The sequence below is a fragment of the Schistocerca gregaria genome, chromosome 4 (genome assembly GCF_023897955.1).
Source record: "Schistocerca gregaria isolate iqSchGreg1 chromosome 4, iqSchGreg1.2, whole genome shotgun sequence".
NCBI classification, from domain to species: Eukaryota; Metazoa; Arthropoda; class Insecta; order Orthoptera; family Acrididae; genus Schistocerca; species Schistocerca gregaria.
Window position 1 is genome coordinate 483,877,257 of NC_064923.1, and position 24,615 is coordinate 483,901,871.

Below are 24,615 nucleotides of genomic sequence, written 5' to 3' on the forward strand. Positions count from 1 at the left end.
TTTCACTCTGTAGTGGTAGAGCACTTGCCCGCAAAAGGCAAAGGTCCCGAGTTCGAGTCTTGGTCCGTCACACAGTTTTAATCTGCCAGAAAGTTTCAGCAATATACGCTACTAAAATTTAGTGTAGGTTATTTGTTAATATTTTTGAATCCCTGAGGTAAAGAAGAACTTGAATAATACAGAGTGCCCCAAAAAGAATGACCCGGTTTTAACTTGTAATAATCTTGAGACAAATGTCACTAGATGTAATCGGCATGGTCTACACTTTCAGGAAAAAATCCGCTAGATGTCGCTATGAGCGCTGACTTGCAGTGTGCAGTCTGTCTCGCGCAATATGGCGTCTGCGCAACAGAAGACGTATTGTGTTACTGAATTTAGTTGCACTCAATCATTGAACGCAGTTCAATAGGCGTTTCATATTCGATTTCGTGCTAAACCACCATTAACAAATAACACTCGACGGTGGTATAAACAGTGTGAAGAAAGAGAGTGCCTCTGTAAAGTAAAAATTCCTGACCGGCCACATGTTCCTGAACAAAACAGTGGAACAAATCAGACGAGCATTCGAGCGGAGCCCCCGCAAGTCTACGCATCGTGCTAGCCAAGAACTTGCATAACCGCATATGACAGTGTGGCGTGTGTTATGGTGTTGTTTAACCCTCAAACCAAACCGATTACAACTCGTAAAAGCTCTTCGAGATACTGCCATAGTGACGTGAGTGGACTTTAGCAGTGCTATTCTAGAGTACATGGAAGGTGACACTTTTATGCCACTGTTGATATTCAGCGATGAGGCAACTTTTCACATTAGCAGTAAGGTTCACCGTCATAATATGTGTATATGGAGGCTCGAAAATCCTCATGCAACAATTGAACACGAACGTGATTCACCAAAAGTGAATTTTTTTGTGCTGTTTCGCAAAGCAAGGTATATGGACCGTACTTTTTGAGGAAGAAACCATAACAGGATAATCATATCTTGCAATGCTATGGAACTGGTTATTTCCACAACTTGACTGACAATTTCATCTATCAGCAAGATGGAGCACCACCACACTGGCACAACAACACATGCAGTTTCCTCAATGCCAACCTGCCTCAACATTGGAAAGGGTGTATAGGACCATGAGACCAGGCTTTACACTGTTGGCCTAAGTCCCCTGACTTAGCACCATCTGATTTCTTCCTGTGGCGCTATGTTAAACAATGTGTTTACATTCGTCCCTTACCTCGTGACATTGATGAACTAAAAACCAGAATATCAGCTGCTGTAGCTTCAGTGACAGAAGACACCTTATGCTTCAGTAAACATGAATTCACAAAATTACTAAATCAAACCAAATGAAACAGAATAAGACTCTGTAACTTTTTTATTTTTTAATAGAAACTATCTAACATAAACAATTAATTAATTCTTAATGAATAAAGGAAAGGAGGGTAGGTACTGTTACAGTCCAAAATATTCAGCACTATAAACACTTTTACTGTTATAAATGTTCTGACCTGATCTTCTGAAGACCATTTGATCAAACTATAAATCAACTGTGCATTCCCACCTGTCTCATCGCTTATAAAAAAAGGCCCAGATCTTAAATTATTATAACATAGATTTTAGCCCTTTTGTTTCCTTGGAATAGGTTTAAACAAACCATTTTAATTTTGGAGTTTTTGAATGAAAAATACAAGGAACATTAATGTTAACATGGAAATTTTTATCATAGCTTGCCTAAAATTAAAACAAACACTAAGATGATGTCAGTAAAAAATGAGTGATAGAAATAGCCTATGTTTTTTTACTTGTTTTTGACAGGCTTGGTAAAAAAAATTACTCTCCTGTCAGTTGTGAAGTTGACGTTTTCTCCAATCCACTGCCGGGAAAGACCAATTTCTGACGATTTTGTTTAGCCATGACAAAATTATAGTTTGTGGGAACTCCACGACAGCAGAGAACATTGCTGGTGGTCAACCGCTACCAAGTGCATGATCTTTGACACTTATTTCGCTTAATGGTTTTTGGGTGTGCGGTGGTATCTATCTTGCATGGTCTTAAGCTACATAAAAAGTGCACTCTATTGGATCTGTGTAGTATTAGTACATCTCCTGCGTATTATCCACATAGCATAGCATAGCATTATCCACATACACTGGTAACCTATGATGTACATGTTCGTATTTAGTTCAGAATTTTTGTTGTTATTTTGTGATTACAATGCTGCCACAGTACCCCCATTGCACTGTGCAATTCACGCTTTCTGACAGCAATCCTCATGCTATGGTACCTGGAGCAATGAACAACATCCTTCATGCACCTGAAGTTATCAAAAGTGAAAGTGACACTCTTCACAACAGTCATCCAAAAATGAACAATTGTTCTGAACAACCGAGTGCGTTAGCCAACCTGTGATTTTGGAGTGGGCTCCATTTCACTTGCAGGCCGAGATGCCTCCAAGCCACTAAGATCCAGGAAGTTAGATTTGGACTGTAGCTGTCATCTGCACGGCATCTAAGTCCATTCACTTTGGGTCATATGCATCCAGTAGCATTTTCTTCCAATTCACCTACTGTGCATGAAGTTACAACATGTAGGAGCCTAATTGTACAGCTGTTCTTCCTCTACGGATGTCTCTGTAGCAACCCACTGGGCCAGGAACTCATCTTAAGCTCCTACCTTTTCGGCCATATCAACCAATCCTTTGGTATTCCATTATCAACAGCATTTTTGCAAAGAGTGACGTAGTTAGTTATACCTGAAATTTCGTGACACTGCTTAGCCACATGGGTGGCTCCATACCCTTCCCAAACACTGACAACAACAACGTCACTGTAATAACAGCACTCCTCCATCACCAAATCCATTCTCTACAGGAACAGTTACACTGTGCCATCTATGACAAACAGCTAAAATATGGGACTCTGCCACAGCTGGCATCGGTCACATAACAAAACTGATATGCACTTCATGCGTGATATGGACTATGGACATTATGGGTCATCAAGCTGCCCCCACAAATGCAACTGGTCATGGTCGTTCATGATTAGGAGCCATTAGATGAATGACTCAAACATATGGACGGAATATTTTCCGTCATTCACCACCAACAATGTATTAACAGTGCTGACGACAAAGGTGTCAAACATGACTTGCAACCACATTGGGAGCTTAACTGACCTCCATCTACCACAGTCCAAGCCAACCTCACCCAACCTCCAACGACCCTGCCATCACCACATCTGGCCAGAGAGATGACTTTCGCACCAGCACAACAAACCCCTGTCCATCCATCTACAACACTGCACCCATGCCTGTGAAGAACCCCATCAACTGTGCTGCAACAATGCCTGTGTAGAGTCACTTTTGCTGGTACTCCAAACACTTTGGTGAATCTGCTCGCATCTGTCATTCAACATGTGACTTCCCAAGCTCAATGCACAGCTCTAACCAGGCACAGAGGACCACACAGGATATCTAAGTCACTTATACCCCTCAACCACCTCTTTCTTGTCATGACAACAGACTTCATATTTGACTGCATCAGTGGCCAGTACTACCTAGTCGACTCAGAAGCTCTACCTAGTCAGCTTAGAAGTCAATACTTCACTGCCATCTTTGTCATACCTGATGTCAGGCAGCCTACACATCCAGCTTTGTGCAGCAAACAACCGATAATCCAAGTTCAGGGATCTCAGATCCGCACTTCAGTTTTGGCTGGTTTCTCACCTGGACATTTATAGCTGCAGATGTAGGTGAATCAGTACTTGGCACAGACTTCCCCTGTCACTTCTGTTTGGTTCCTGACTTGTCTGGCAGTTTCTTGATCACATGGCTAGTGACCATTTTGCAACAGGTGTGGCTGACAACAGCCCCTTCATGGCTCAGAACAACAGTGCGGCCAGCTGCTGGTGGCCGAGCGGTCTGGAACCGCTCGACCGCTACGGTCGCAGTTTCGAATCCTGCCTCGGGCATGGATGTGTGTGATGTCATTAGGATAGTTAGGTTTAAGCAGTTCTAAGTTCTAGGGGACTGATGACCTCAGAAGTTAAGTCCCATAGTGCTCAGAGCCATTTGAACAACAGTGCGACCTACTTTACACAGCAGTTCACATCACTCAGGGAATGCCTGACGTCCATCGTTTCTTTCAGGACTGCCTCCACATCATTTATCGTATACATTAAGTACAACAGCTCTACTTCCACACGTGCATGACGAACTTCCACCTGCAACATGACAAAGATTGTCTCTGACACAGAATTCATGCCATCAAGAAGAAACTCAAGCAGCACAGCAGCAATTCAAAAAGCTATTTGGTCTGCCTCTGCTGACCCCATACTGTACTGCCTCCTAATCCCTTCTGTTATCTGTGGACACACCAACAGCACCATCTCCATCTATAAATGCAAAGGTCAGTACTGCACTTTCTACTCGTCTACCCCATAACCAGTATCCAAGCCCTTCCCCCGAAAGACCAGTTTGTGCAGTGCCACATTAAAAATGGTGTGGTTCATAAAACCATCACCATACCCTGTCCCCTGGTGTGTTACAGACTGTATAGACTACCACTAGATTTACTCTAGTTTGCTAAGGCCATGGTAAATGAACTCCTTCAAGCTGGCATCTTAGTTCCTGGGCATGACCCATCTAATTGGTTTCCAAAAACGATAAAGATGGATCTATCAGGTAGTGTGGTGATTACAGAGTTCTCAATGTTCGCAGTATAGCACACAGCTACCCAGTTCTAAACATCCAGGATTTCACTCATTATTTGGCAGACAACTCTGTGCTCAGTGTAACTGACTGCAAGACAGCATATGTGCAGATCTCTATGTGTCCAGGCAATATTCATAGAACTGTTGTTACCTCACGTTTCGGCTTCTTTATGTTTACGCCATATGGGCTTAAGAACGCTTGTCAAACAGGGAAGCGCTTTATTGGTGACATACCATTCAAGTTTCCGTTCTGTTATGCCCATTTCGATGCGATCCTAATTTTCTCACTGGTTGATGACTCCCGTAACTCGCATCTTAAATATATTCTCGACATGCTCTCTGAGAGCGGAATTCTGATCAAAGAAGAGAAATGTCAGCTCTAACAAAAGGAAGTCATTTTCTTTGGTCATGTAGTAAATGACTGACATTCGCACTACACCACATCGTACAGAGACAATTTATTGTCTTTTGACACTACAGAACTACCAAGAACTACATCGGTTTTTAGGCATGATAAATTTTTGTTGAAGGAACCTTCCATAGCCAGCTGCCCTTCAGGCGCCATTCGTTCGAGACCCCACTGGCAAGAAAGCCACCAGCAAATGCAAACTCACGTCGATATACTGCTTGAGCATGACATGAAACTTTGCTCTTTTGGCACGGGATGCATGTACCAGTTCAAAGCTTACTATATTTCATCACATTAGGCTATATGAAATAGTACGTCACCTGTCCTGCAGTCGGATGTTCGCTGTGGGAAATCTGCAACTACAAAGAACATCGCTGGCAGTCGACCGAGACCTTGCGCAATATCTTTGACAGTCAGTTCAATGAATGGGTTCAGTCTGTGAGGTTGCAACTGGCCTGCACAGTTTTAAGCTAAATAAAGTGTATGCACTATCGGACCTGTGTAGTAATAGTATACCTCCTGCATGTTATCCAGACAGTGTAGCACTACAACTTAAAGTGCAATACTCAGTGCTAGTCAACACACCATAGAACTTTAATTCGTAACTACAAACATAAATCGATTCAAGTGTCACTGATGTGTTCCTTTAAAATACCTCTCTATTATCGGACGTTATTTAAGTAAGGGCTCGCTGGGTTTGTTCCAACGCAGCGGCGTAGGCACATATTCACAAGACGACAGTGAATCAGACACAGCGTTGATTTCAATGGCACCATATTTCTTATACCTTCCGAACTTCAAAAAATAGGTATATCTGATGCGCCCCCAACGCAGCAGTGGGATGACAAATTGTCTAATTATAAAGACAAGCATGTCTAGTTACAAAGGCAAGCATCATTGTGCCACAGACATTCTTGATCACAGTTGTGCATAAATTTATTTTTTGTCTTTCTGTAAAATGTGCGAATTCAGATTTTTGATTTTCCTTAGTATTAATTTAGAAAATGTATTTAAAAACAGTGTTTTTCTTGGAAAACCATCTTTAGTTATTACTTCTTCTTTGGAAGCCCCGTTTAGCCCCTTTTAGATCTTTAAGTGCGATTTAGCCCTCTTTAGATTCCACGTGGTTAAAATCTTCAAATCTGTGCCCTACTTATAAATTACATCTGGAGCATCACTAGTAATAGTCCAGCTGTAGTCTGTCAAAATCGGAGACCACATCTGTGTGTATCTCTTGTCCATGGTTACAATATTCTAAACAAACCACTCGCTATGTGGCGCAATTTTGACTGAAAAAGTCGATGTGAATATCAAGGAAATGTATTTCAGAGGCAATGCGACAGCCAAGATTTTCATAACATAGCAACAGCTTATCAACAGTCTAATTATAAAAATAGCTCTGATCACTATGGGACCTAACTTCTGATGTCATCAGTCCCCTAGAACTTAGAACTACTTAAACCTAACTAACCTAGGGACATCACACACATCCATGCCTGAGGCAGGATTCGAACCTGCTGTTCCAGGCCTAGAACCGCTTGGCTACCCCGGCCTGCATCTAATTATAATTTTGTGCTGTTATTCTCTAACAACCTGAATAGATGTTTGAAAATCTGCAAGACAATCTTCTCATCACCGTCAACATTTTATGAAATAGCTTGGCTCTTAAAACCTCCGGAGTCTTTGGACCAACTAATGACTTCAGATTCTCTGAATTGTGGGATTATTTTTCCCTCCAAGCGCTTACAGGCCTCACCTTCGTCCTTAATTTTTCTTTACCAAAATTACTGAAATAGTATAACCTGAGCATTGAACAATATTTTATTGTATTGTTTAATTTTTGTGATTTATACATACATTGGCAATAAATGTCTTCTTTATGGATGAAAACCTTTGTAAAACAAAAACAGGGCTAAGTTTCAGTTTTCTTTCTGATACTCGTTATTGGTGCAATGGAAATGATAAAAATTTGCAAGTTTCATTGTTACTCTTCGTTATTAAAGTGGAATAAAGAAAGTAAGTGAATATGGCGGAGGCAGATAAGCTGCTAATGTTTCCTACTATTCTAGCGTCATCATCAAACGGATAGGTCTCTGTAGACATTTTGGTATGCTTTCACTTAATTACCCTGTTTACATGTGGCTTGCAAAACCGGATTTTGTAAACTGATTTTACAATACCGCTTCTGGGTGCTCATGTAAACACTTCAAAATCGATTCTGGAAATATGCTTCTGGTTGCCGTTTTCCTAGTTCCACAATCGATTTTCGCTCCCACGTAAACGCAACCCCTTTTCGAAACATCCTTGGGCTGTCAGATTTCATGTTGTTTATAAAAATTCTCAGGCTATTATGGACGATGTGGCTTTTTGAACAGCGAAGGATAAGTAGAAATAATAGATTGACGCTGTTTACACCTAGTCTACCCGAAGAGAAATAGCGACTGTGCTGACTACAACAAACTGTAACAGCTGTTTTCAGGCGCCATGTTTAACTGGCCTAACAAAGCCACTTTAGACTTCAACACGTAAACACGACGGGAAAAGGCAGTTTTCGATATTCGGTTTTCGTCTTTCAGAACATGTGTCGCATGTAAATGTAGTGAATGAAAAGCGTGTGACAGGTTCACTGCCGGTTTAAGGTGGAAGTGACGCAGGCCGCCGCTAGGGGCGCCACAACCGATTTCCATAGTCTATAACGCATAACTTGCATTTGAAAACATAAAATTGCACTCTTTGCTGAGCATTAACTGCTTATTTGCGATACATATACTTTATTGATTTCTAAAGTGCATCTGTGTTGTTCATCTTTTCACTCCACAGGACTCATATCTCTGCACTGTTGTGATCTTATAAAGTTTCCCAGAGATTTTGTAGGTATTAAGCCGGGTTCACACTCGCAACGAAAGTATCGCCACAAGTCAAGTCATTCTGAAATGGCGCAGTGAGCTACCGTTGACACAGGACGTCACAAATTCTTCGTAATTGCGCAGTTTGCAAAATGGCGTCACCTGTCTCAGCTGATTAAACGGCTGTACATATTACTAAATAAGATGTTTTAGAAACATAATAAATGTAAAATATTACTTACCAAAATGTTTCTCGTCTCTCTTGTCTCGACTATATGTTTTAAGAACTGGTCTGCAGCTTCACACCAAGTAAGGCTGGGTTTATAAATACCATCTGTAGACGCACCACACATAAGTGATTTCAGTACTTTTTATGTTAATTCATGTAAGTATTTCGAATGCTTCGAATTTTTAATTTTGTTGTAGCTACATCAATTCCAGGTACATATTCACGCATACTGTTAACTATTTCAATTAATGCAACATCTCTCAAATTTCTGTCTTTGTATGATTGTGATTCCAAAGGCATTCTCGTTCGTGATACACCTCCAAGAATCTCATAATTGTCGCTGTTGACCACTTTTTCGACATATTAATAACAAACGCACAAACAAAAGCACTATCTGCGAACGCATAGACACTAGAAAGGTTTGAAACCAGTTGCTAGGTAGCAATCGAATGACATTATTCGATTGTGGAGAAGGCAAAATGGCGCAACAAAGTAGAACCAAGCTCAACTTTGTTGGCGTGACAGAAGTTGCGCTTCTTAAATGGCGCCACCGAAAACTAGGAGTTCACACATGCAACTGCAAAGCAACTGCTGTTCGCCATTAGCAGTGGCGATACTTTTGTTGCCTGTGTGAACCCCGCTTTATACAAGACCGAATATTTAATTTCTTTAGCAATACATCATTTCTTACAATTTAACAGATGCAGTGAGACCATAAACTGTCTGTATTATTGTGCTGCAAATTTACAATGACTCTTCACCACAGACACACTTTGATATAGCTGTTATCCTTGTTCTACGAGGGTAATCCCAAAAGTAAGATCTCCTATTTTTTTTATAAGTACATAGATCTGTTTATTTCTACAATGGTTTACATCAGTTTACAGCTTGAACATTTACCTACTTTTCGACATAATCACCATTTCTGTCGATGCATTTTTGTAGAAGCTGTGGCAGTTCTTGTATGCCCGTGTCATACCAGCTCGCCGCCACGCTGTTCAGAAAGTTATGAACCTCTTCTTTCACCTCGTTGTCGGAGCTAATCGCTTTCCAGACAATTGTTCTTTTAACCTAGGGGACAGGGAATAGTCACTGGGCGCCAAATCAGGACTATATCATGGGCGGGTGATGATGTTCCACTGAAACTGTTGCAGAAGAGCAACGGTTTGCCGAGCTATGTATGGGCGAGCGTTGTCATGGACAATGTGTACGCCCTTGCTCAACATTCCTCTTCTCCGGTTCTGAATCACCTGTTTGAGTTTTTTCAGAGTCTCGCAGTACCTGTCAGCGTTAATGGTGGTCACAGCGATTCAGCTGCGACGACGAGAGCTGTAGTAGCAGATACTAAACGTTTTAGCATTTCTACTGTATGATTGTTTCAGTTTAATGTTTCATCAATATGGATACCCATGAACTTAGAATTATTATATGTTGGTGCACTATATTGATTGGTCGTGGCATTTTTGACAGTACAAACATGAATAAACTGTGTTTATTCAAAGTTTACGTTTAGCCGCTCTGTGGAAATTAGTGAGTAGCTCTAACGGAAACATCATGTACTGTCTTCTCTGTTAATCCTTTTTTGGTCGGCTGGACAATAATCGATTTTTTCAGTCAAATGGAAAAACTGCAAGATACTAGTCTTTACGGCCACATCAACGATAATAATGTTTTTCACTCACTCTCCGGTTTTGAGTTGTTTCAGTCGAAAAATGATGGTGTCAGGCTGCAAATTAATATTTAAATAAATGAATAATAACTTTTTTATTTAAATTTATTAAAGTTTTGTTTCTCTCTTCCAACTGGTTTGAAACCACCACCGATAATTCTCTTTCAGTAAATGCTGAGATGACGTTAACAGACAACATATAGGATACAATAGTGTTTAATTGTTTGAGGACTTAATCTCTTGCTTTACTGGCATATACTGCCAGTCATTAGAAATACAGGGTGTAACAAAAAGAATCTTCCGATTAAAAAAAAAATAACTATTATGTTATATGAGATATATGCGTGGACAACGTACTGTCGGAAAGAGCAAATTGTCAAGCTTTACGTGGTTCCCGCCAGGCAGCAGCAGTGTGCGCCCACTTCAGTTCTAGTATCCGCCGTAGTTTCACGCGGAGTCCGCAGAAATCCGTTCGCCGTGCAGCTCGACAGCTCAACATGCCCGCGATATCCGTCTGGCGTGCGTTGCGTCAACGTTTACATATGAAACCACACAAAATTCAGCTACTGCAAGTTCTCCGTGAAGGCGACAAATAACAATGTGTGGAGTTCTGTAATTTAGTTATTGGCAAGATGGAGGACGACAGTTTTCTTCCACGCGTAGTGTTTGGTGACGAGGAACATTCCAAATGGGAAAGCAAACCGTCATCATATGAGAATATGGGGTACGGAACTACCAAACGAAGCTGTACAACATAAGAGAGACTCTCCAAAATTTAATGTGTTTCGTGCAGTTTCATGGGAAATGGCGTGTGGTCCATTTTTCTTCGCCGAGAACACTATTACAGGAAGCACTAATCTCGAAATGTTTGAGAAATTTCTTTTCCCACAGTTGGACACTGGGTCGAACGACTTCATTTCCGAACAAGATGTGGTACCGCCACATTGGCATCTGGAAGTGTGGGAATTTTTAAATCGGAGGATTACTGAACGATGGATCTGTCACAGTGGACCAAATGATTCAGCCTTACGTTACTGGCCTCCAAGGTCATCGAACCTATCTGCATGTGATTCTTTCTTGTGGGTGTTTATAAAAGACTCAGTTTATGTGCCTCCGTTACCAACAACAATGAATGAACTGGCATCGCATAACAGCAGCTATGAAGCTGTAACTCGAGACATGTTCGCTGCAGTGTGGGAACAATTTGAATACCACGTTGACATATGCCATGAATCTCAAGGGGGCGTATTGAACACCTATGAAAAGGTACAAAAAAAACTTGTTGAGTTTCCCATTCTTCCAAAAACAAAATTCATGGTATATGTTTGTTAGTTTCAAAAATATAGACGTGGAAAATGGAATGATTCTTTTTGATACACTCTGTATTTTTTGAGAGAAATATTTATCAACGTTAATTAATTTTCTTCGAATTTCTTTAATCAATATAGTTTGAGAATAGGAATCATCCTTCCAGGTACTGTATAATGTATGTTGCAATTAATTTATCTCCAAAATCACTTTTTATGTAGTCGTACAATTTGTCACACTACCACGCAACTGAACGTTTTGACATTTTGATCCAGTCACGAAGTTCAATATTAAGTAAACGTAGTATTTACAAACAAGGACGAAAATCTTAACTGTAAGTTACTTACTGAGACTAAATAAAAAGCCGGTGTTGGTACGACAGTAAGAGCGACGAAACGTGATAAGTGCTGTCAACAATAATGATTAAAAACACTCCAAAACGACAACAAAGTGCAATCAACAATAATTTAAAAACAAAACGATCGACTGTTCTTGCTACGTGGGTCAGTGGAGTCCAATTGTCGCTCCCAGCGGTCCAGAGGGGTGCGAATTTGGTTACAGACTTATTACAGTGTTGTCTAGAGATATGTGAAATTGAAGTACCAATGAGTGAATGGTATTTCTTTATACACATGAAATATACTTGCGACTTTTCGTAGTCTGTGAATTATAAACATGTTTTTTTGGCACGAGTGTGATTTGTACGCTTTTAGCCTGTGACGTAATTTTCTGCACTATATGTTTACCTTCCACACAAATAAATGTTTAAATAAGTCTTTGAGGTTTACATTCCAATGAGTTTTAATTTATGGAGATCGTAACAACTTTTCAATAAACGAAGTGCAAACTGTTACGTAAATTTTGCAATATTTCTCTGTGCTTCATATAAGGATAAGGGAATTTTTACGTTTTATGCTCAAGTTTGTATCCGAACGATACATCAGTTTAATTAGTCCAAGGTTAATTGCATTCAGCACAACTTAATCTGCAACAATGTAGTAATCAGCTGTAAATGATGACTGGATGAATAAATCTATTTAGTACGTAATTAAATTAACATGTAAACTTTGGTGTACTCTCTGAGATGTTTACACGTTCCTCTGGGGTAGGTGTATCCTCACCCTTGGGATATGTGTACCCGTGTTGTGTGCCTCTGCTTTAGTTCGACCAGTGGAAGTACTACAGACTGTTTTCATGCAGAAGATTGGATGGATGGCGCAGTCAACTAAAACACCAAAAGAGTTGTTTCAGTTGAAAGGAGGAATATATTTATCAACTGACAGTAAAACTACGGAATGGTTTCACTTGGCAATAAAGAATGATTAGTTCACTCAGTACGCAACACTAGAACAGACTGTATCAGTTGTTTTCATTCGGTTGCTTCCGCAGACTTGTGTCACTCGAAGGAAATAAATGAATAATAATTCAAACAAAACGTAAGGCTACAACGGAATGAGTCTATTGTTTTCCAACAGCCGAGTGAATCGATTGTTTTCACTCAGTTGTTTCCGTCACTACGCTCAACTCAGAGGTAGCCGGTTGGAATCATGGCAGGGGGAGAAGAGATCGTGGCGTACTTCCTGATCACCAAACCTACCGGCAATATCTCATGGTGTGAGGGTGTATGCATTGTCGATGGTGATATGTATATCGAGCTCGATCGTGCCTTTAGTGCTATTCGCGAGGCATAGGTTATGAACCACCCTGTCTAATTTCCACTCATCCATAATGGCATACACACACTACACTACACTACACGGTGCCAGAATTCGTCATGAACATCCACACGACACAGAAACACAATTGAAACTTCGCCACAGGTCGGAGGTAGGCAATTGTAACCAACCTCTATTGGGATCCTTGAGTACAGTATTGGCTGATAAATCGTGTGCAAGAAAGTCTAACTTCTGTCACCTGATAAAAATAAAATGTGGTGCAGTGGTCAGTTCGGTGGAAACATTAGTGCTTATTACGTACCTACAGGTGTCTCTGGGCCTTCCTTCAACCTGAGCACTATTTCTGCCTGGCCGTCCGTGAGGAACCTGGGAGGGCTGTTGGCAACAGTGGCCGCCGGAAAGACGGCTGAGATCAGCAGAACCAGCGCCGCGCCCTGAGAGGCACTCCTCGTCTTCCGCTCTGCAGCGGAATCTGACCGCACTCCTGCCATCCTCTGCGCAACGGGGCAACATGGGCGCAATGGCTACGCCTGTGTGTGCTTGCGTGTGTCACCTGACGCAAACGACTGTGGTAGAAGATGCCCACATGTCAGGGCTTGTGTTTCTCCTTTTGTTCTTCGTCAACCCGATGTGTTACCTGAAGAGAAGTCGCATCTCCCTGGAAGAAAAGAAAATTTCTTTTGTGAATGTTGTAGTGAGTAGCATACAGGGAATGGCCAAAAATATGGAATAACTGCAAGAAATATACGCTTGAATATAAATTCAGATGCTAGCAAAGCCTGCAGGTTGCTCTGTTGCACTGACGGCACTTGCGCTGTGTCCTCAATAAAGTGTCAGTTGTGGTCAGAACAGTATTCTGAGTAGCTGTGAGTGCATTATGTGGTAATTAAGAGAATACGAAAGTGGGCAAATTCTTGGTGTTCGTGTGGTGGATGATTCCACAACCAAGGTAGTTGACGTGTTTGATGCTTCAAGAGCACCGAATCGAAGATTTATACCGTATCCAGGGAAAGCGGTAAAACATTATAGCTAAGTCACACAGCTGGCGAAATTGTGTTGAGTGATAGTGACACACGGTCCCTGACGAGGACTGTGGCGGAAAATAAGACAACGACAGCCGTAAAAGTCACTCCAGAAGTGAATGTCGCACTCGTGAACCCTGTCAGCGCCAAAGCAACACGATGGGAGCTCCATAAGCTGGGAATTAAATGGCGATGTGGAATAGCAAAACCACTCATCAGTGATACAAATGCCCATAACAGGAAAACATGTTGCCGAAGCTATAACATCTAAACTACGGAACTAGGGAAGAAAGTAATTTGCTCGCGTGATTATTATTTCACGTTGTTTCAAACATCTGGCCGAGTTTACGTCTGGCGTACGCCGTCCCAAGCGTACGGTACAGCTGTCTGTTGCTACGAGTGAAATATGGCTGGGGATCGGTGATGATTAAGGCAGTCAAATCGTGGTATTCCATGTGCCCCTTGTTTACTCTGCAAGGTCATATTACTATCAAGGATTATGTGATCATTTTAGCTGATCATGTCCATCCCATGATACAATATTTGTTCCACAATGTTATGAAATGAAATGATCGGATGGCATTGTTGGCCGGGAGGCCCCTTTCGGTGGAGTTCGGCCGCCGTATTGCAAGTCCGTTTTAGTTGACGCCACTTCGGCGACTTGCGAGTCAATGATGATGAAGGACACACATATGCGGGGAATCGAACCCGGGCCCCCTGCGTGGTAGGTGGTAACGCTACCGCTACGCTACGGAGGCGGACTCCACAATGACGATGCTGCATTTTAAGCCGACAGCGTCCCTGTCCCCATCGCTCGCATCGTCCAGGACTGGTTTCGTGAGGACGAGGATAGATTGTCACATTTCCTCAGGCCATCATAGTCGTGGTCTACTTCCGAAGGAAGGGTACGTGGTCGCTATTCAACTCTATCATTCTTTCGTGGATGGTTCAAATGGCTCTGAGCACTATGGGACTTAACAGCTGTGGTCATCAGTCCCCTAGAACTTAGAACTACTTAAACCTAACTAACCTAAGGACATCACACACATCCATGCCCGAGGCAGAATTCGAACCTGCGACCGTAGTTCTTTCGTGGACTTGCCGCTATTCTGCAGGGAGGAATGGCATGAGACTCCCTTGAAAACCATACAGATCCACTATTTATCCATTCCGAAACGGAATGGAGCTGTTTTGAGTGACAACCGTTTTCCTACATCGTATCAGGTGTGGTGATATGTAGTGTTTTTGGTGTTTCTATATTTTCGTCCGCCCTCTGCATGTGGTAATTGTATCTTACAGCACACAGCTATGTTAATACGTCTACATTTTAGAACAGCTTCTCTTCCGCGGTTAGAAGTGACATCGACAATGCGTCATGTGACAACAAGTATCCAGATATTTCCGACATGAATGTTAAATTAACAATGACACCTTTTACTGCGTTAATAGTATCTGCAGATTATACAAAATAGTGGGAGATAACAGAAAGGGGCGTTCAGGCCTTCTAATACAATATGAGAGAAAGCAAAGGCAGAATTTAACGTCCTGTCAACAAGAAAATCATCTCTCTAACAACTAGTCGATGAACGCTTCCCTTCTGAGTAAGAAGATACAACGTTTTTCGTGTTTCCTTTTGCAGGACCGGTCAAAGGAAACTGAACTGTTAGCAGAGGTTGTTAGCAGTAATCTCGTGGTTGCACCACGTGAGTACAAGTATCCGAATAATTCCCGAGACGCGTGTTGAAGTGAAGAAGACATCATTTTTCGCTTACACAGACTGCACAAAATCAGAAAGGATCATTCCACTCTTCTAGTATGAAAACAAACAAACAAACAAGCGGTCACATCGACAATAAAGTCATTACATTAACAACGAGTCGAAGTTCTAGGTTTTAACCACATTTGTTTCTGCTGGTTTACGTATGGGCGGTAACAATGAAAATGGGCGCATCGATGAAAATGAGATGAAATGATGAGGACGACACAAACACCTAGTCCCAGACCGAATAAAAAAACCGATCCGGCCGAGTATTGAAGCTCTGATGCGGAGATCAAGAGACAGCCTCGCTAAGCACTAGACAACCAGCTGCGGACTTCCTGGTGCGAATCAGACTCCTTCCATATTTCCTCGAAGTGACAGTTTTCTCTTTTCTTTCTGTAAGTGCTAAATGGAGAGAAAATTTAATAACTCATGGAATGGCATCTGACTTTATTCTTCGGATACCTGACGTTATTAGTGTGAAAAAAGGTCAAGCAGAAATAGATTATCTTGTAGGGTAATGTCGGTTGCATTAGAATTTTTGTTTTTCGGGGCCGGAGTCCAAACATTCCTTCGTAAACCATTAATATATAAACTATTACCAATATTGATGATTACGAATTTTGTATTAGCGACGGAAAGAACAGAATAAAAAGTAGAAAACCCAACACATTTCCCAATGCCGGAGAGACGATTAGTGAAAATTTTCATCAAAGAACATTTATTATCTCTTTCACTAATAATTACGGTGTACTTCTGATAATTCTACGGTATTTGTTTCTAAAATTTTTGCATATTGCCGAAACATTAATATTGAACGTTGTAATCCAGAAATACGCCATGATAGATTGGTTTCTTTGTAATGTAATTCTGGCGGAAGCAGTACATGTTTCTACCGTGATGGGGCAGTATGTGCAGTCTACGGCAAGAGTGTCCCTGTAAACATTACAGTACTTGAGATGTGTGTCATTAAGAGAGTTGTCTTGTTTCAGGATGGTTCGGAAAACAATAAGGTACGATCAGAGGGTCCGGCAGCCACCCAAATGGAGCAACAAATGAGACAGGTGGACGCTTTGAGGCAAAATGATGTGTCTAGAATCAGGAACAAGTTTCTAGCAATAGGATCAGATGAGGATAGTCACAAATGTGGTCACGGAAGAAAAACAACAGGTGTGCAGATCCGATATATGCGTATAGCAGCAAGCAGAATTTCCAAAACACAACACTACACGTCTACGGTGGCAGTTTGAAACAGCTACAGGAGTAAGTGTCAACACAAACGATACGAAATAGGCTCCATGAGCAGGAATTACGTGCCAGAAGACCTCTCAAGGCTCCTCCTCCAATTCCAGTTCGTAGAGGGGCCACTGTCGCATGGGCACGAAACCACTGTTTGTGGATTAGGCAGCAATGGGACACAACGCTCTTTTCTAATGAGACCCGTGTCAGTGTACACACTGACAATACTGATATACGTGTGTGGAGGCAACGAGGATAACGTCTGCATCCTAACTATTTTGTAGACCGCCCCCTTATCAAGACGGTTCAGTCATGTCTTGCGGTGGGACCACGTATGACCACAGGGCACCTCTTGCGACGATACATGGGAAGACGACTGGTGTCAAGTATCGGGGCGACCTCCTCGCACCCATATACGTCAATTTCGTGAACCTATTGGAGCGAAATTCATCCTGATGGACGACAGCGCAAGCTTCCATCGTCACAACCTCATGAACACCTTCCTAGTGAAGCATACAACCAGCCTAGTTGAATAGTCTCCATATTCTCCAGATCGCAGCTGCATTTAGGATGCGCTGTTCTTGCTGAAACGAACGGTTTGCACTCGTCCTGTCTCACTACAGCTTTTACACGGCATGATAGAGGCCACTGTGGAGAAGTGGGACACTATCGCACAGGCTTATCTGGACAATGTGGTAAGGTGTATGCCCACCCACATTCAGAAGTGTATTCAATTACGAGGTGTGCCAATTGGCTCATAAATAACGTGTTACGGAAGATGACTATGAGAAGAAACTGTAGTGTTTGCAGTGAAATCTTTTGTAAGTTTTCTTTTGGTTTGCTTATCAAGTGGATGTGTGTTAATGGAGAGAAGCAGCGATTAGTATGATTAATCAATAATTCAAGAACAGTCTTAATCGCATTTATTATTGTTCTAATACCGCCAACCGGTTTCAACCCGACGTAGGTGTCATCTTCTGGGCGTTTACACCATTGGTCGACTGCTGGCGGTGTCACTCCTGTCTACATAACGGCAAACACCATTGGTCGACTGCTGGTGGTGTCACTCCTGTCTACATAACGGCAGTCGACCAATGGTGTAAACGCCCAGAAGATGACCCCTACGTCGGCTTGGAACCGGTTGGCGGTATTATAACAATAATAAATGCGATTAAGAATGTTCTTGAATTATTGATTTCTTATTTTTGCTTTCTCGTGATTGCACCTGAAAAAACAAAATCAGTTATACTTCCTGTTACGTTCCGCATTGACAGTGAAGCAATATGGAACATTTATTTTGACCTCTGACATGGAGGATAAGTTATGACAAAATTTGCAGACTATGACAAAGGATCAAAAGGCGTAATTTCTGCGCTCAAGACTGTATACCGCTGGCAAACAATTCAGCAGTAATGGTCTGGCTTGATAAATGACGGCGTGCCTTCTCGCAACAGCGTTTTGTTGGAAGCAACAGTGTGATTTTATTTCTCCCCGGGGTTGTCTGCCTCTGTATTCCCCCTTGGCCGATACCGGTGCGTGGGGCTGGAAGGCATTGAGCCGAATCTCCCTTCCTGCGTGTCTGCCGCGTGCTGGGGGGTTGGCCGCCGTTTGTCGTATCAGCAGGCGGATCACCCTCGCTGCATGCAAGCTGCTGCGTTAGTGGGTGCCAGGAAGACCTCGCTCTCCTATGCAGGCAAGCGTTGCACGCCGAGAAGTTAACACCGTTTCACATCGTCTTATAAAACTGCGTACCGGGTCTTTATGAACGCAAAGGGGGAATTCTATGACGAGCTCTCATGGCAAAAACAGAATTCGTCAAAAATTACAAATAAGATGAAACTAATCTTTTTTTCCTTCAAAGCCATCATCTTTTCTATAGAGTTGATGGCGACCATCTTGTGCTAATCTTCACGTCCGTCACACCAACTTCATCCTTTGTCCTCGGTAAACTACTGTCCACATTAAAATCTTCGTCTGCTACTACAATGACTCATTTTCGAGAGTAACTTAACTATCCCTAAACAGTTAAGCATCTAGTAGACTGTCTTGACCTTTTTCCTGGTATTTTCCACACACTTCGTTCGTCGCCTTCAAAATAAGAACAACAGAAATTTTTAATATCTAAAAAAAGTTATATTGAGGTCGTCTGTCTGACGGTGAGTCTGATGCACCTTTCCAATTAGTCTATCATGTGTTAATATCCTAATTTCCGTATAACTACAGCAACATACATTCATTTGAACCAATTGACTGTCAGTCGAGCCTTACTCACTCCCTACAGTTTCTGCACAGCCCCTGCCCCCCCCCCCCTCCTCCACCCCACTCCACTTCCCCATCCTTTCCAATTATTGAATTGATGTTTTGAAGCCTCAGTATGTGTTCTAGCATTTGATCCCTTCTTTTAGCCAAGTTTCTTTCTGTTTCTTCCTCCCATGAAGATCATATCATTGGGAAACCATGAAATACTGACTTTGTTCAGTGAACAAACTGATTAACTTCAGGGATAACCTACAATCCATCCTCAGCCTATCAGTTACTGCCTCCCTTTCAGGTCCTGTGCCTATTATAACTTAAGACTTGTAGTGCTGCAGATAAAATTAGTGCTCTGTATTTTACCCCTGATAATTTGGGCATTTCAAAGAGTGTGTTCCAGTCAACGCTGTCATCGCAGTTCCTAAATCCATAAATGCTATAAATGTGGATTTGACATCATTCACTTTATCTCCTAAGGTAAATAGTATGGTCAGTATTGCTCCACGTGTTCTCACATTTCTCTTGATCTTTCACGAGGTCGGTTCCAACCATTCTTTCCATTCTTCTGCAAATAATTTGTATCGGTATTTTGTAACTATGATTTATCAACCCGATGATTCAGTAATATTCCCACCTGACTTTTTTGCATTTGGATTTATTATTTTTTCATGAAGTCTATGAGTATTTCGACCGTCTCATATATCGTACACACCAGGTGGAATGTTCTCTTACGGATTCTCAGTACTTCTGAGGAGAATGTCCTCTTCTCCAGATATCTGTTTATGATACAGTTTTAAAAGTGACTACATATAACATCGCTGAAGTGAGGGCTGCTGCTGATGAGTGAGGATGTAGACCTGTCTATTTTTCTCCTGTTTATCATATTATCAGTGCTGCATAAGAGGCGGTGGTATCCGGTCGTATTGCTCCGACGTTTAATCTTTCTCTTATACATCGGAGTAAAACGCACAAAAATTCTACGAGGTGCATCACAATTACAGGCGTAAATACAAACAGTTTAAAGCACACGATTCTAGAAGCAATTGAGCCTCAGTAAACATGGACCCCAAAACGGGTACCATAAGAACAACAAGCACTTCTTAATCTTCGATAATGTGAAACAAAAGTTTTATACCGCAAAATCTTTGCTTTCATATTCTGAGACGTAGTATGGATCAAACAAGAAAAAAATGTCCAGTAAACTTGGGCTCTGAAGTGTATACCTTAAGAGCTATGAGCGTTTGTCAGTAGAAGAGAGGTGTTTCTCAGGAGTCAAGACGGATCTTTTGTTTACTGGACTTTTTGTTTGTTTGTTGTTTTAGCCCATACTAAAGCACTCCGTCTTGAGGCCACAAGTGGCCCATCGGGACCATCTGACCGCCGTGTCATCCTCAGAAGAGGATGCGGATAGGAGGGGCGTGTGGTCAGCACACCGCTCTCCCAGTCGTTATGGTGGTTTTCTTTGACCGGAGCCGCTACTATTCGGTCGAGTAGCTCCTCAGTTGGCATCACGAGGTTGAGTGCACCCCGAAAAATGGCAACAGTGCATGGCGGCCCGGATGGTCACCCATCCAAGTACCGGCTACGCCCGACAGCGCTTAACTTCGGTGATCTGATGGGAATCGGTGTAACTACTGCGGCAAGGCCGTTGCCAGCCCATACTACCACCTCTGAAAATATGGAAAGCAGTGAACTTTCGGCGAAAGAGATTTGTTCACAGTATCGAAGATGAAGAAGTGCTCATAGATCTGAGGTCTGCTTTTTAGCGGCCATGTTCTCTGAGAATTTTTTGCTTCTAGTGTCGTGTACTTTCAACTGTACCCATTGATTATAATACACACTATATATCGCACCACATATTCTTTTCTGGCGTTAGAGGCACGAAAGGAACATAGGAAGAGCGAGTAATAATATGCCTCTGCGCAGTAAAGGATGATGAAAATTATTCAAAATTCCCACTCTTCAAAACGTGTATTGAATATCTTTTTGTAGGTTTACGAGTTGTTGTTTCTTATCAGTTGCCGATCAGTTGAGTTTTTCCAGCGTTTATGTGATAATCTTCTCAGAGCTAAACAAGCAAGTGAGTTTTTGCGTTTGTGTACTTCGTTTACTACGCCTGAATCATAGAAACGTCAAGTTTGCGGCATGCCCCAAGAACGTTGGGTGAACCCCTTCACTCGATGAACTTCCTGAACTACAAAATGGAGGCCACATCTTTCACGTAATGTCTTCATTCTTTATGGGCTTTGTCACCTACCTCCACAGTAATGATGTACGAGGTGCGTTCACTAAGTTCAAAAAATGATTCAAATGGCTCTGAGCACTATGGGACTTAACTTCTGAGGTCATCAGTCCCCTAGAACTTAGAACTACTTAAAACTAACTAACCTAAGGACATCACACACATCCATGCCCGAGGCAGGATTCGAACCTGCGACCGTAGCGGTCCCGCGGTTCCAGACTGTAGAACCTAGAACCGCTCGCCCCCCCCCGCCCCCCCCCCAACCCCCCTCCGGCCGGCGTTCACTAAGTAATGCAACACTTTTTTCTGAAAGCTGGTTCGTTTTATTAAGCATTCCAGCAGACCATATTATACGCAACTCTTGGCTGCAAAGCCCCATTTTTCAACATAATCTCTGTTCATTGCAACGGCCTTACGGCACTTTGCTGGGATGCCCTGTAGACCCGTCTGGTACCACTCTACTGGTTTGCGTCGGAGCCAACGCCTTGCTGCATCATTAACCACCCCATCATCCACATACCAGTTCCCGCGGAGTGCTCTCTCCATTGGGCCAAATAGATGGTCGGAAGGTGTGAGATCCGGGTTGTAGGATGGATGAGAGAGAACAGTCCATTGAAGTTTTGTGAGTTCCTCTGGCTTGCGAAGGCTCTCCATTGGGCCAAAGAGATGGAAATCGGATTGTGCGAGATCCAGGTTGTAGGATGGATGAGAGAGAAGAGTCCATTGACATTTTGTGAGTTCCTGTCGCTTGCGAAGGCTCTCCCTTGGGCCAAACAAATAGAAATCGGAAGATGCGAGATCCGGGTTTTAGGATGGATGAGAGAGAACAGTCCAGTGACGTTTTGTGAGTTCCTCTCGCTTGCGAAGGCTTGTGTGAGGCACTGAGTTGTCGTGGAGAAGGAGAAGTACGTTTGCATTTTTTTTTCCTAAGGGTAGCACAATAATCTTCAAAGTTGATCGTTACACCATGAGGGAGGAAATCAAACAGAATAACTCCGTCAGAATTCCAGAAGGCCGCCGCACTGGCTGAGGGTGCAACTTTGAGCTTTTTCGACGGAGAAGAGAGGTGGTGTAGCGCCACTTCATGGATTGCTATTTCGTTTTCGTTTCGGTTCCATCGCCTATGACGATGTTTGACAAAACATGTAGTGATCAGCCTCGTAGAGCGCAAGCAATTCCGCACAGATGGTCCTTCGTTGCTCTTTATGATCTACTGTTACGTCCCGAGGAAACCAGCGGATCCACACCCTGAATACTCCAATTCACGGACGAGTGTCTCAGCACTACCAACAGAGACGCCGACTCGAGCAGGGAGGTGTTTGAATTTGGTCCGTCGATCATCTCGAATGAGTGTCCGCACGTTCCAACACTTCAGGAGTCACAGCTGTGTGCAGCCGGCAGGCCCGCGGGAGACAGAACAAATTTGCACGACCTTGCCGCGATGATGTCAGGTACCTCGCCCTACGATTCGCCATGCTTTTGTTCACTGCCAGCTCTCCGCTGACATTCTGCAAGCGTCTATGAATATCTGCATTGCTCTGGTTGGAATTACAGATGTCAATTTTAAGGCTACGTACAGCGCCACCACCTATTGGAGCTGAAGGAGGAATATTACACGATATCTCACAACAAAGGCCGCATTTTTCAACCGAAACTGGCCGAGAAAAAAATGTATTACATTACTAATTGAACGCCCTTCGCATATAACATCGAACGAGAATTGCGAAGTTGTAAAGCGGCGTGCACAGTCGAGGGGAGAACCAGTTAAATGAACCGTTCTCGAAGAGCGCAGCTGCCGAATTTGGCGGCGTCTGCCACGCACGCACCGTAAAAGCCAGCTGGCGGGCCATCCAAGCGTGGCGACTGCACTTCCGCCCGTCCGCTTCAGCAACAACTGTCACACGTGCTGACTGACTGTGGAACAATGCGAAATCCTGAACCCCTGCCCGAGGCCCAACAGACACCGTATGTTCAAAAATGGTTCAAATGGCTCTGAGCACTATGGGACTTAACTTCTGAGATCATCAGTCCCCTATAACTTAGAACTACTTAAACCTAACTAACCTAAGGACATCACACACATCCACGCCCGAGGCAGGATTCGAACCTGCGACAGTAGCGGTCGCGCGGTTCCAGACTGCAGCGCCTAGAACCGCTCGGCCACTCCAGTCGACCACACCGTATGTAGCCACATTACAGACAGTTACTGTCGGAGAGTGGGAATGTGACTCATTATGTACGTCGCGGAGCTTCCACTGGCGAAGTAGGCACTGCAGGGTGCGCAAAAATTCATCGGGTTGTTACTTCACACAAACAGAAACTTTTCAAATGAAAAGAAGTATTCTGATGACAATAAGCGAAGCACCTCGTGGTTTTCCCACGTACTGCTATAGTGGAATATGACAACACAGCGATTGGCCAAGAGCAAACGATGTGCGCACTCTAGTTACAGGAAATGAAATATCCTTTGATGATTAACACCGTTGCAGAACACATTTTAGCAAACATTAACTTGCATAACAGTAGTTTAATTATTGGTTCAGTTATTTTAAGCTCTGAGAAGTGGTTAACGTTGAAATTGATCATGTAGCCTCCTGTTCCACATGAAGATGCCCAGGAAACCTTTACACACGTCCCATCGAAGTCTATCTGGCCATTTCGTAGTGAACGCTCAGTCACAAATTCAGCATAACGGGAGGCTTTGATGAAACGAATGAAGCTATTTTTAATTTACTTGTTCTTTACAATTACAGCATACGAGTATTATCTAGAACGCCAATCAAGGCTAGACAAGGCACATTTTTGTGGATAGATTATTTATTTCCTATACATACAAACATTAAAATACGCTGATTCAGCAGAAATGCTAATACTACAATAGCATTCTACCACATTACAGAACTACAGTAATACCTCCATTACCAATTACCCAAGTATTAATATTACTGTTAGTAATACAGATCCTGTTCTGTTTATGTTCATTTATTAGAGTGCATCCGAGCTGCAAATATTTATTTCTGCTACTGGATCTACCCTCTTACTATCCCGGTCAAAAGCCATTGTCTGCTGATTCTTTGAGCATAGGGCGGAACTTCAGCAGCGTTTCCTCACGAGTACTGCAAAGAACATTATATGTCACACAGATTTAAAGACTTCCAGTTTAACTATATACTTAGAAATTACAATGATGAACTAGTTAAATTTCAACACCTACGTAGATAACGTCGTGGGGAAGGTGATCCAAAAACTGTGTTTTATT

General features: G+C 42.6%; 1 protein-coding gene across 4 annotated transcripts in view; it reads right to left on the reverse strand.

The window, feature by feature from the left end:
- The window catches only part of LOC126267060 (cadherin-23-like), a 458,700-nt gene that overhangs the window by 225,543 nt on the left and 208,542 nt on the right, over positions 1 to 24,615 (reverse strand). For all 4 annotated transcript variants that reach the window (XM_049971900.1, XM_049971901.1, XM_049971902.1 and 1 more), the window contains one exon: positions 13,143 to 13,499. In XM_049971900.1, the coding sequence (XP_049827857.1) occupies positions 13,143 to 13,332 (190 nt within the window). In that variant the 5' untranslated portion in view covers positions 13,333 to 13,499. The remainder of the gene's footprint in view (positions 1 to 13,142; positions 13,500 to 24,615) is intronic.